The 13,192-nt window shown below is 40.2% G+C and overlaps 1 protein-coding gene and 1 pseudogene across 1 annotated transcript; both read left to right on the top strand.

The window, feature by feature from the left end:
* Nucleotides 1–2,196: 2,196 nt before the first annotated feature.
* On the top strand, nt 2,197–3,080 carry LOC140943931 (receptor expression-enhancing protein 5 pseudogene; annotated as a pseudogene).
* Nucleotides 3,081–5,079: 1,999 nt separating this feature from the next.
* On the top strand, nt 5,080–8,886 carry LOC140944134 (uncharacterized). The gene has a single exon (XM_073393257.1). It carries the CDS (start codon nt 7,675–7,677, stop codon nt 8,329–8,331), a length of 657 nt encoding a protein of 218 aa, XP_073249358.1. The 5' UTR covers nt 5,080–7,674; the 3' UTR covers nt 8,332–8,886.
* The last annotated feature ends 4,306 nt before the right edge of the window (nt 8,887–13,192 follow it).

The following is a 13,192-nucleotide window of genomic DNA, read 5'->3' on the forward strand; positions in this document are numbered from 1 at the left end:
GTTTGCTCCGCAACCACACGGAAACGCTTGCTACGCAGGCTAGATTAATGGGAGGTAATCCGCGAGAACCCACAGTCGAGTTTGTTCAGTCTATCGTTGTTAAAGACTAAACAATGCCACAGAAAATTCAATGCACGACCAAACTGACTGGCTGAGTTACAATAAATGCTATTCATACAGGGGTGGAGGGCTTTTGAGACCCTCCAAAGCTTGAGTTACTTTAAAACCGTTTTAGCCTGGTTTTAGCTATGACGACCAAACTTAGTGACTTTTAAGAAAATTAATTTGTCTGGGAAAAATTTAAAGACATGGCGAAGTGACATCAACATTCACGGTACCATATGGCAGCTGAGGTTTGACTGAAAAATTGTTATACTTTTCTATAGAAAAATGTTTTATTTCTAGACTCCGTCTAGAGTGACCATTTGAATCCATTCTCGGTTTTCACCATCGATTTCTATCGGAAAATCGTCGATATTAATCGAAGTCACAACTTTTTTCTTCATCGATTTCTATCGCTCGATATCGGAAAGCGATATTCATCGATGATTGATATCGATTACTCAACCTCGTTCCCAGGGTCCTCTCCTACAGGAGATAGGAGAGTTTGCTCGCCGGCTAGCCGTTTCAGTAAACTGCGAACTCTAAATCCTTCAAAATCGCTCAAAAAACCGCTTTTGAGGCAAAAGGACGACGATATACCACGGGTAAGGTAATTCAACGTTTATTTGTCATTGATTTAGGCATACTTAGCAACATATCCTTATAGGCCAAGCAAACGGTAAATACAGTACATTTACTATAAAATAACAATGTGTGGGGGCCCTGTGGTTAAGTCAATTTTGTTGCTGTATTAGATATATTATTTTCTGTTCATTTTCTACATTTCCACCGTCAAATGTAATAATTCTATTAGCTTTTCTCTCTTATTTCCTTGTTTTCTTCCTTCTTCATGAAGGACCAATACAAATAGTTTCAGTCTTTTCAATTAAAGCAAATTATGTTGTTTAATTTTTACACTAAGTGTTCCATGGGGTCTTGACAAACTGCGAGCCCGCGAACCATGTAAGTCACAAAAGCCATCAGTAAAAATAGAGTAAACACTGCATATTTACAGATTAGGAGTTGAGCACTTATTATACTGATTAGGGTTAAGCTCTCATTGTATTGATTAGGGTTAAGCTTTCAATTTACGGATTAGGGTTAAGCACTCATTTTTAAGGCTAGGGTTAAGCGCTGTTTAGGGTTAACCACTTATTTACAACGGTTAGTTTTCACTTAATGTACTGTTTTTGATTTTTTTTGTATTTTTTTTTTCATGAGTCTTCAATGGACTGCATGGCTCGCTGGCTCGCATTTTATACACACACTGTTCCGTGTGTGTATTTATCTCATTGCGTGATAATTGAATTACAACAGATTCTTTCAGAGTACTGCACTGTGCACTTGACAGTTTGAACGTTAAACATGAATTACGACCGAAAGAGTAAAGCAATTCTGTATCATGTAGACATTTCCGGACGATATTTCTTTATTTGCCTATTTAAAATCGTGTTTTACTTTTTGCCTGAATTAAAGCAAAGGAGTAGTGACGTCACTGGACGGCATTAACGGCCGGTCGATTTAGCACGTTACTGAGGGAGTAACGACTATAAGTAATCCTCTGAAATTCAGGCTAAGCGCGCGCAACATAAACTAAAACAGCGCGCGCGTGGCGAACATTTGACTCAAATAGTTGAACGGACTGTTCAACGAACAGCTACGATTAGAGTAAAAAATTCGATCGAGAGAGACGCACAATGTAGGTACCTGGTTATTTTAGTGAAAAATACTACATAAATCACAGCGTGGTAGTCGTTTAAACGTTCAGACAAAAGAAGGAATTCGAGCGCGAGAGAACGCCGTCGTGGAGCGCCGCCAATTTCCCCCGTTTTCCAATTTCTCAGTTTCAATTTCAACAGCTTTATTTCGAACGACTGCCAAGCATGCTATGCAAATTGCGCGTGGTCAAATTTGACGCAGAGGCTGAAGAGCTTGATAGTGCACCGGCACGCGTAAATTGCAACTACCGAAGTTAGGATGAATTTCACAATAATTCCTACGTCTCTACACTTAATTAGCTATCAATGGGTTAGTGCAGTACTATGATAATTATGATAATTATGATAATTTGGTATTAATTGATTCAACAGACGTTACGTCACAAAAGTTTGCTCCGCTCGCTGATCCGCGACTGACTGAAATCCCCATGGATGATGGACAGAGGTAGATCGCTGGCCATTTGTACCAACCTTGTGGCTAAAGTACGAAAAAGTGTCTCCATCCAAGCCATTAATGAACTCCTAGATCAGCGAAACATTTTCACGGACCTGCTAAATAAGCTAGAGGCCGCCACTAATGTTCGAAGAAACACTCTCTTTCTCTGTGGCCTCTGCTTCATACTGTTCTACCTCGCGGTTGGCTATGCTGCAAACCTTCTGTGTTACTTCCTTGGCTTCGTGTTTCCGACGTATGCGTCGGTGAAAGCTATCGAGTCTGGAAATGTCAACGATGATACGAAATGGCTAACCTATTGGGTGGTCTTCAGCACAGTAAACTTCATGGAAATTTTTCTGGAGTGGATTCCGCTGTATTATTTACTGAAGTTTTTCTTGCTTGTTTGGTGCATGTTCCCCGGTCCCTGGAGTGGCACCACTGTCATTTACAACGTTGTTATTTGCCCCTTTGTTATGAGGCACAGAGACAAGTTCGACACCGCTATCTCGGAGGTCGCCAAGCACGTCCGAAAAGCTGCCGAGAAAGCAGCGGAAGATTACGAACCCATCGCCAGCGTGGATCTGTTCTCCGAGGTGACCAAGATCGGAGGAGGTGTGTTAGCTATTACAGAGATGGAGAACAACAATGACGATGTTGACTCAAGCAAAAAGGACGACTGAAGTATGCAAGCAAATCACGAACCCTAAAAGAACCACCTTACTCATAAAACTTGCTTGACAAGCACTCGTTTTTTTTCACAAAAGTTGTTGAAAGCCTCTCACTGTCAAGCCAACTAAATAAATCAAACTAAACCTTTTGAAAAACCTTATTTGTCATATCTACTTGACACTGGCGAACTCTGTAAATAGTACTCGATAAAGAGCTGTCAAAATCTATTTCATGTAAAATACAGTGGAATCCAGATTTTTCAAATCTCCTGGTGAAAATAGTTTGGTTTGAATTATACCAACCGGGCTCGAAAAAAGGGGCTTGGGAGGGTGAAATCTGTGTTTGACTGGTGGAAGTTAGTATATTACAGTTTGAATTATCGGGAGCTCGAGAAACAGAGGGTTCGTGAAATCAGTTTGATTCTGCTGCATTTTTTTGGTCGGACGACTTGTACAACGATGAAGAGTGAGTTTGGCCGGACTTGCCGCTATAATTTTTAACACTGCAGAGTTGTAGCATGCACTTTATTCATATTGATAGAAGTTACGTTAGACGTTATTCTAGACGTCAAATCCTCTCAGACACCAGAAACACTTTCCTTCTAGGGACATATTATTTTTTCCAAATCTCCCAGCCAGCAAAACTTACCTGAAGAACAGATATGTTGAGGAACATATCCATTGGGCGCCCCTGCTTAATGAGTTAAAGGTAGCTACGAGGCCTGATTGTGGCTAACAAGAAAAGAAGTCCTTTTCGTTTGTTTAAAACTGATAGTTTCGTCATGTTATCTGCAAAATTATTGAGACCTCTATCGTGAATGTAAACAACAACAGTTTCCGAGCATCATGTTTATTATCGGGACTTTCAAGAAAAGAGCGCCAGGTTTAATAAACGAACCTGGAAAAGAAACCTTATTCAGGTACTTATTCAGCGAAGCAAGTATTAAACGCAGGTTATAGATATCCTTAAGGTCGATCGTAGATTTTGAAGATGTTTATGCTGTGTTTCCAGGTGAAGATTGTATATTAATTCTATACATCGTTTTGATCTCGTAATACCTATTCTTGCTCAGCTCCTCAGTTATCCGCGGTGAGTTGGATCGGCGCCGAGGAAGATCTTTCACATGAGATTTGTAAACAAACTTCAAAAAACGAGCCAGAACGAAGCTCTTTTTGGGGGCCGGTACGAATCTCTATTCTAAAGAAATCAGAACCCTCAGTTTCAAGTACTAACGAGGAAGCCATTTCTTCACTATAGCATTGGCGCTGATGGTGTCCACTGCTGTAGTACTTTGGATCTAAGTTGCGGACAAGAGGAGGTGGGATGACAGGCTCTCTAGCCACTAAATCTAAATTCTTGCCGTTTATCACCACTTATCTACCTTGCTACGTCGCTACTCTAAGGTCACGCCGCTTGTATATTAATTAAAACTAACAGGGCGTCATTAATATAGTATTGTGTTGAACTGACCGTGCACCTGAGCTTCTTGCCCCTCATCAAAAGAGTAATTTGATTGGCTTATAGTAAAAAGTGTCAATTATCCCAAGAATGAAAGATAAACGTTGAGTGGGTGTTGTTTATTAGGATCACTTACGAGGTGAGTTCCAACGTATCCTTGTAACAGTGCAAGTGAAAGCGGAAGCACAGCGCCAGCAAATTTTGCATCCAGTCATTCCTAGAATAATTATACGATGAATGCGTTGGACTACAAAGTTTTTTATTACGTAGTTTTGATCCTTTATCATCTATGCGACATTGGCATCAACTGGACGACCTTCACCTGCTTCTTCACTGGAACCTTCGCTGGAGCCGCAATCAACACTACTCTCGGCCTTCCTTTGAAGATTCTGTTGTCTGTCCCCAGTTGTGATTTCGATGAAGAAAGCTCACCATTGGACGGTCCATTTGTTACATCGGCATGTGGAAGTTTCATCAATGCCACTGTCTTCAAAGGCCTCCCTTTGCTGTATCCAGCTGCCTTCACTTTTACTCTCTGGACTGTGTTCGGCTCAACCATGATTGTTGTGTATGGCTATTATTTTAAATTTCATTGCGATTGCATTGATAACGGTTGCACAGTTTCAAAGCACTGGTGTTACAAGTACGTCAACAAATCTTTTGTCGCAACAGAATTGTGGATCTCGCTCGCGGAATTAGTCTTCAAGGAAGCTATTAAAAGCGGTTTTTTGTTTGGGTTATACAAGTCAGGTTCCATTTCGTCACGACCCACTTTGTGTTCTACAACCTTTTGGATTGCAGTCTGTAGTGTTGTGGCGCACGTGAAACTCAACATTTGCTTCGTTACAAAGCTGTGTAAATGTGGTGAAGGGGAAACAAAACCACATGGAGGTCCCAAGAAGTTGGCCTGCGTCACTGGGATACTAGGCTCAGTGGTGTGTCTGTGTTTCATCCTCACGTATTTAAAACCGTACCTTGAGTGCTTAAAAAGAGTCCCACCAAATATGTCTACTTAGCTATTGGCAAGCAACAGGAGTAAGAATAGGGACAGAGTAAGAATAAATTCGATAGCACTCTCTTTTCACATAATACTATGAAAAGTTACTAGGTTGTATAGAAATTTAGCAACTATCAGGGGCACCCAACGAGAATATAGTTCAAAACCACTTAAACATAGCATTGTTGAACGTATTTTAGTATTGAAACGGTAGATATAGCCATCTGTTCGGATTTCTTAGCTGAAAGTCAAGGGATCCGAAAATTTTAGGGATCAAAACTTACCTTTTCGAAAATTTCAGCCAGAAAAAAGGCTCCCGAAAATTCTAGGTGACCTTTTTAGGGTAACAATCCGTTAAAAATGGGCAATTTTACCATTTTTAGGGGGTTCGAAAATCCTAGGAGAGGCGGGCAAGCCAGAAATTTAACAACAAATGTTCCGAAAATTCTAGGTGATCTCAAATCGTCTTCCGAACAGATATTTTACAAAATTGTCGTTGGGTGCCCCTGAACTATTTAGCTATTTGAAACTCTTATCTTACTTTGGAGACAAGTAATTCTGACTGATCTTGGTAAAAATAACTCGATACTCAAAAGGTGAACTGAGTTAAATATGTTAGCGATGTTTACTTTTTAAAAAATCATGATTCTATTTCTTATCTTATCTCTAGCTACTAAGCTCATTTTGGTCCAAGCACATCTAGTCGCCGCAATCAAAACAATCAAAAGTTTCGAAAGCTATATGTTTGGAAGGTTGTTATAATGCCATAAGACTAGAAGTTGTGACATTTATGCGACCGCTCAAGGAAATGGCAAGCCGACAATTTTCCGCATTCTTCTTCCGTCAAGGGAAATTTTTCACCACTCCTGACAATACGTTGTGTTAAAAAAATGAACTAGCGGTCCTAAAAATATAGATATAGTCAAACCTGTATTAAGCGAGCCTCTATTTTCGGTCACTTACCAAAGTCCCGGAAATGATCTCCCTTAATTACTGTAAACTTACCTCGGGCGCAGTTAAACTGTCATCTCTATGAAGAGTTCGCTGTCACCTTTTCTGTGGGTCCGTCAAGTTATTTTCTATTGTCTTCTCCTCTATTACAACGGTCACTTTGACAAGATGTATTATACTGGCTAACAGAAACACTGTGCATTTATGCATAGCGCTCAGTAGTAGTCCTTTACTTGCATCCTTTCTTTTGGCACAAGAAAAGGGAGAGTCGGACACTTTGAGGTTCGATTGAGGTCAGTTTGTCGTTTGTCAGTTTGGTGTAGATATTTCGCCCTTTCTTGAAGACCTTGAAGTCTCTATTGTCTTGAATAACTCTTAGGTTTGTCAAACCTGTATTAAAAGGTCAACCTGCACTAAGCGGTCAGTAAGCCATTTCCTAAGGGTGACTGCTTTTAAATACAAGAAGAACAAGAAGTTTCAGATTTACCATTTCTATACATGGTGTTACCTGCTGAAATACAATAATAAGGAGATTGAGTTAAGGAAATACAAATGTAATTGAATTGTATAATTAGCTATTATTATTCGTCTTTCAAATGCTTGAAAAACGAAATTAGCAGTTAGCCTGCTGATATGCGAATCAGTTTTGTTGTAAAGAAAACAGACTTTATCATGGTTATTGTAATTTGTAAATAATATATTTCGTTCGTTGTTTTTCATAAAAAGAGTCGTTCTCACGTTTTCTCAAATCAGCATATAGGTCACAGTGATATAATATAGCGCATTTCATTTTCAACTGAATTTAGCTAAGAATGTAGTGATCACAAATTCTAAGATCTTCAGGAGTTTTCGGAATTGAGTAGATCTTCCAGTTTCGATTTTTAAATGCAGGAGTTTTACCGTAGTCGCGTTAAAGCCTTAAGGAATAGTGTGAGCCTATATTATGATCTATTGCTACGAAGTTTATGCAAAATTTTGGGGAGGTTAGTGTATTAACCGCTAGTGTTTACCGCAGCAGCATTAGCTCAGTCGGTAGAGTAGTTTTGGTGCTAAATACATTGATGATCAAATAAAGTGCAATTGTTTTTGTCTGAGGGTCCATCAAAAATGACTGAAATAATTTACTCACCGTTGGGCATGATATCGCATGTGCTCTTCCGCACATTCGTTGACTTGTACATTTTCCCCAAGGGTTATATGTGTCTGTACAAGGAACTCGTTTTTTTCTTTTTTGGAATGCTTAATCATCTAAAAATTAAAGCGCAATCAACCGAGCGAAAGCGAAAGTAAAGAGGTTTCACATCTTCCTAGTCTGTATTGGTATCAGTTCGACGAGTTTGATCATGTACATGTTCTGCTGTTTCACGAAAATTATATATTACATGGTTTTGATCGTGTATCACTTATATGACATCTATTTCGATTGTAATACCTTGTCTTTGATATACAACGATGGTACATTCGCCGGAGCTACAACAAAGAGCATTGTCGTCAAGGGCTTCCTAATGTTGAGTTTTCTGTGCGGCTTTGTCTGCAGTATCGCTATCATTTGGGTTTACCTCTACTACATTAAATTTCACCTGTCCTGTATTTGTGACGGATGCGACTCTCCAGGGCGTAGCTGTGACAAGAAGTGCAACCGGCGTTTTGTTTCCGCTGAGTTAGTGATCTCACTTTTGGAATTATTCCTCAAGGATGATATTCAGAGTGGCATACTGTTCTCGATAGCTATGTCGGAAACAATTGTGACACCACCCATCTGGAAGCCAGTAACTTCGGCGATCTGCAGTGTGTTTGGGCACTTAAAGCTGTTGATTTGCTTCATTACGAAGCTATCTGGATGTGGAGAGGGAGAAGGAGATGCTTCCGGTGGCAAGATGGTTGCCTGTTTCATTGGAATACTGGGATCTGCACTATTTTTGTGCTTTACTATCGCGTACTTGGTGTATGTTCCATTAACAGCTGAACTCCGCCAGCAATTTCCTTTCGCTGATTTTTAGCGCTGGGATTTTTAGTGACAGAGCCTTTCTATCGCCGAGAAGCTGGACATTTGTGATATGTTAAACTAAAGCAGAAACTTAGAATTTTTTATGACAACTATAAATAATCACTTTCTGTTTTCTCCATGATGATGATCTTTAATTTATGTGATAACAGTGTTGTAAATGTTGATGCTTCGTCATACACGCTTAAAAGACAACGATGAAAGAATTTTCAGCAATTCATCACATCGAGGTTAATAAGTTTGAGTTTGACTCTTCAATAATGGCTACTAACGTTGACAGAACTGATATACATTCATGGTGTAGCTCAGTATACGGATTTAATACAGGTCAGTTATGGCGGGTATTTTCAACTTTGCGTGAATGCAGCACTCGGCCAGACAAGACGTAGACTCTTTGACCTTGATGGTGTTACGTTAAGATCAGAACTTCCGAGAAGTCGAATTCTTAGAAAATTTAATTAGTCATGAAAATAGATTGGGCGGCCTTGCGCTTCAACGATTGGCAGTCTGTACTTCTTTTTTGCTGGCTTCGGCTGATCAAAGCTTTCGAGGGTGGTATTACTACCTCTAATTTATAGTAAATGAAATTTTTGTAACGGATCTAATTTTTTGAGGTGAAGTCTTTTACAGTAGTTTCTTGAAAACGTTTTTGTGCATTAGCCCCAGAGGGCCCGGGGCATTATAGCCAACCATCCTTTCAAATTGTTAGTCGCACAAGAAGTCACTAAATCTGTCCTTTCCTTTAAGTGTTTCTTTTGCAACAGTCCATACACGAAGTAATTTTCATCGACCAATAACAAAAATGTCAATAAATATCTAGTAGACCTTTGTATCAAACGGTAACGCGAATCACGGGAAGTCGATCCTATTCATTAACACAGATTAATAAATATTCGATGAATATCCTTGAGGATCTAAAGTTCGCTAATTTTGCAGACGTTTAGACATGTTCATGCTACATTGCTGGTCGGGAGATCGCATATTACATTTCTGAACATTTTCTTGAGTTCCAAAAACAGTTCTGCGATCATGGTAGGTCGTTACGAAATAATCGAGGTGAAGATATAAGCCGCCCCCTCAATTTGCTCACATCTCGGCTAAACCAAAAAAAGAGATTGTGGGAACGGCAGAGAGCTCGAGAACGGCTGAAGTACGGCAATGTGTTTTTCGGAAATAACTTTGAAATAGCTCGGTTGTTGCCGATTGCCTTTAACTCAAAATTTCTGTACACCCTTGTGACCTTGCAAGGGGAAATATGTGTGATACACTTATTTGATTATTTAACAATATATTTGTTGTATTTCTCCGCCCAAAATGATTTCCTTCTCAACTTCTCAGTTGTTTGCGCAATAGAAAAAAATATTACCTGACTATTTAAAAAGATAGTGCAACAATCAAGCTATTGGCAAAGTTCACGGCTCTAGACATTGCAAACCCATCATTTATTATACTGCAGCATAGCGTTTCCGTGTCTCAAAAATGTACTGATCCGTTGTTTTTTGCCCAGGGGGTGAGGTACTACTCCTTTATTTAAGCCATATAGGCAAGAGAGGTATCCTCCCTTTATATAGGTAAGTGCATGGTTTTTGCGCCGGTCTAAAAACAGGTATAGTCGACTTTACCCATTTTGGTCTGGAATCGGGGATGGTTTTTGAGGGAACTACGTGAACGTATTTGTCCTTTCATTCCCAAACAAGAGAGAGCTCATTCTCCTTTGTCCCAAATGAGTGGGAAAGATAAAGTAATATGCGAAAATGTCCGTTTTAAAGGCGTTTGACTGTAATGATGACATAATTTCTACCTATGGAAACATGGGGCCAGGTCTGAAAACTGTTGTGCAAAATGACATTTTTTGGTCTGAAATAGAGTTAGGATTTGGAGAACCAGCCATCACCAGACGGTACACCCCCAGCCTAGTCCCCAGGGCCTTTCCCTTAAAAAATGGGTGGGGCGGGAATTCTTGGTGGGGGTGTACCCAACCTCGTCCCCAGGGCTTTTCCCTTAAAAAATGGGTGGTTTTTAAGGGAAAGGCCCTGGGGACGAGGTTGCCCCACCGGATCTCACAACTGTGACGAATTATTGTAATCTATATCCTTATTAGTTTTTCTTTTCTTTTTTGGGTTGTACGTCATTTCCGCCTCTCCCTTTTAAACAATTTTTATTGCGAAATTTTCTCTCCATATAATATTGTAATTCGTATCATAAATTCAGTAACATCTGTAAACCTGAAGAAGGCTGGTATGGCCAGCCAAAATATTGTTATAAACAAGACGCTATCGGAACGTACACTTAGGCGTCGTTGTACCAAGCTTATGTGAGGATTTTTTATGTCGGGCACGTGTGAGTGCCGCAATGTTGTTAATCAAGGGTTGGTTGAAATGGGTGAAAAAGGGGACGTGGAGCCATAGTGGACGTTGCTTTGTATGAAAATAGCTCGGATTTTTCCTAGGATTTCCTAACGTAAACTGGCTCACCGAATAGCGAACACGCACGACTACCAAGAAATGTACTGTAGCCGCCTCTCTATTTGGAGTGGCAAGCGAACGCGTGAGTGAGGTCTCACTTTCTATTGCCACACCTTGCTCCCGCGTCTCTTTTCGCATGCCACTCTCGCTTGACTTCTCTCGATATCTCTTAAATGAAGAGCTCGCTCGCAGGCTGTTACGGTTTTCATTGTTGTAAGAGATGGTTGCATCGCCAGACATCGTCATCATAATGGCTCAGTAAATTCCAAGCGTACCCATGCCCCAAAAGCATTTGACAAGTGCTGACATCTCCTTTGGCTCTCGACATCTGAGGAAGAGTGGACAAAATTGCTCAAACTCTTGTCTGTAGCCAAACCCATCAATTCCAGTCACTTTTGAGAGATTTATCTCCAGTTATCTGAAGAAATCGCTCCGTTTCTACATCCGGCGACAAAATTGTTGAGACATTGTACTTAACTAGGGTAACTTCGGAGAACAAAAGAATCCGCACCCCTCCCCTGTCCCCTCCATTCAAAGTTTGGGTGTTTGTTGTTTTCTATAGGTAGCTAGAACAAGGGCACAACATTGCACGGAGGGGATGGGGGAGGAAAGCAATATTTTCTCCTTTTGAAGTTAATAAAACGTAAAAGAGCCCAGTTTTGGGCGAAGTGTCTCAACTCATTTTGTCGCCGATTGTTTGAATCCAAATCTACGTGCAGTTGTCTTATTAGCATCGTTTAGGAGACGGTAACTAGTTGAGATTACTATATTCACCGGGTCGTTTTTCAGAAGATAGATAAAATACCCATATAATCTCTTTCCTGTGTTTTTCGAGGGAAAATTAGTTTTGACAATCTTTGTACTCGGTAGTGTTTTCAAGTAATTACGCAGCATATCCACGTACCGAATGGTTGATTTTCCTCTGGTAACTAAGTGTGATCGGTAGGAATCGATGGCAGATAATATATTGTATTTGAATATATCCCTAGTAAGTTCAAAGTGTTTATTCGAAGTTTGGCTATTTGATAAGGGTGTGATGGACGATAAAATAGCCACGAATGCTATGCGCTGGAGAATTTTCAGGAAAAATGTTCCAACTTCTAACGCACAGCAAAGCGGCATAGCATCGCTAAATCTGTGTAGCAGATTCGTTGCCCATATACCCATAAGGGTCTTTGAAGAATGTACTTTACAGTAGAAACTATGAGGTCAGGAGGAGACTGGGCACGAGTAACCACGAGTAACCAACTTTGTTCTTAAAAGATAATCAGATTATTATATTTTATACTCATCGTGGTTACTCGTGGTTACTCGTGGAAATTCCTCCTAAGGAGCAATTTTAGCCATTATAACTAATTTAATGCCTAGAAATCTATTAAGTTTTCTGTCCTTTTCACTTTTTTCTTTGTTTCGATGCGCTTCGATAAACGAGAGAATAGGAAATCGTGCGCGACGCGCCTGATCGCACGATGTCAAGGCACGGTTAAGCGTGACAGGAAATTTCACGCACTGAAAATAACGAAATCGCCTTATTCTAATTGTTCTAAAATAGGTATGATGAAGTCGAACACAACAAATAAAAAGCCACCGGGCGTCTTACATCACAGCATAAAGAAGTAAATTCTATTAACTTTCTTAAGGACGTACGGCCACTTTTGAGATTCAGACAATCGGCGTCAAAATTGTTGAGACATTGTACTTAACTAGGGTAACTTCGGAGAACAAAAGAATCCGCACCCCTCCCCTGTCCCCTCCATTCAAAGTTGGGGTGTTTGTTGTTCTCTATAGGTAGCTAGAACAAGGGCACAACATTGCACGGAGGGGATGGGGGAGGAAAGCAATATTTCCTCCTTTTGATGTTAATAAAACGTATAAAAGCCCAGTTTTGGGCGAAGTGTCTCAACTCATTTTGTCGCCGATTGTAGGTAAAAAACTGAAAACAACAGCCTTCGTCCAAACTGAAAAGTATCCCTGTGTTGTCTCAAAATGTTGAAAATGCTTCGCCATAATTTCGTATAATTTTGTTATAATGTTTGATGTTGGGATAAAAATAGGTAAACTCAACAAGACAACGTCTTTGTGAGACAGTTCGAAACAACAACAACAACTAATTTTCACCTAAATAATCACATTAGGTCGCGGTGGAGTAATCGGCTAATCCTCGATTAAATTAATCATTTATTGTCAGGAGCCGATTACTTAGCCATTACTTGGACCAAGTAATCGGCTCCTGTTATTGTAGCCGAAAGAACTCGAAGTGATCTTCGAGATATCTCGAAGCAATTCATACCGCAAACTTACGAACTTTGCGTGCCCAATCCGGTCCCCAAAAAAGCAACTTTGGGACATTCCAGAGCGTCGCGAATCCTTTACTTGGCGTTTCGCCCAAGT

The sequence above is a fragment of the Porites lutea genome, chromosome 7 (genome assembly GCF_958299795.1).
Source record: "Porites lutea chromosome 7, jaPorLute2.1, whole genome shotgun sequence".
In the NCBI taxonomy this organism is placed as follows: Eukaryota; Metazoa; Cnidaria; class Anthozoa; order Scleractinia; family Poritidae; genus Porites; species Porites lutea.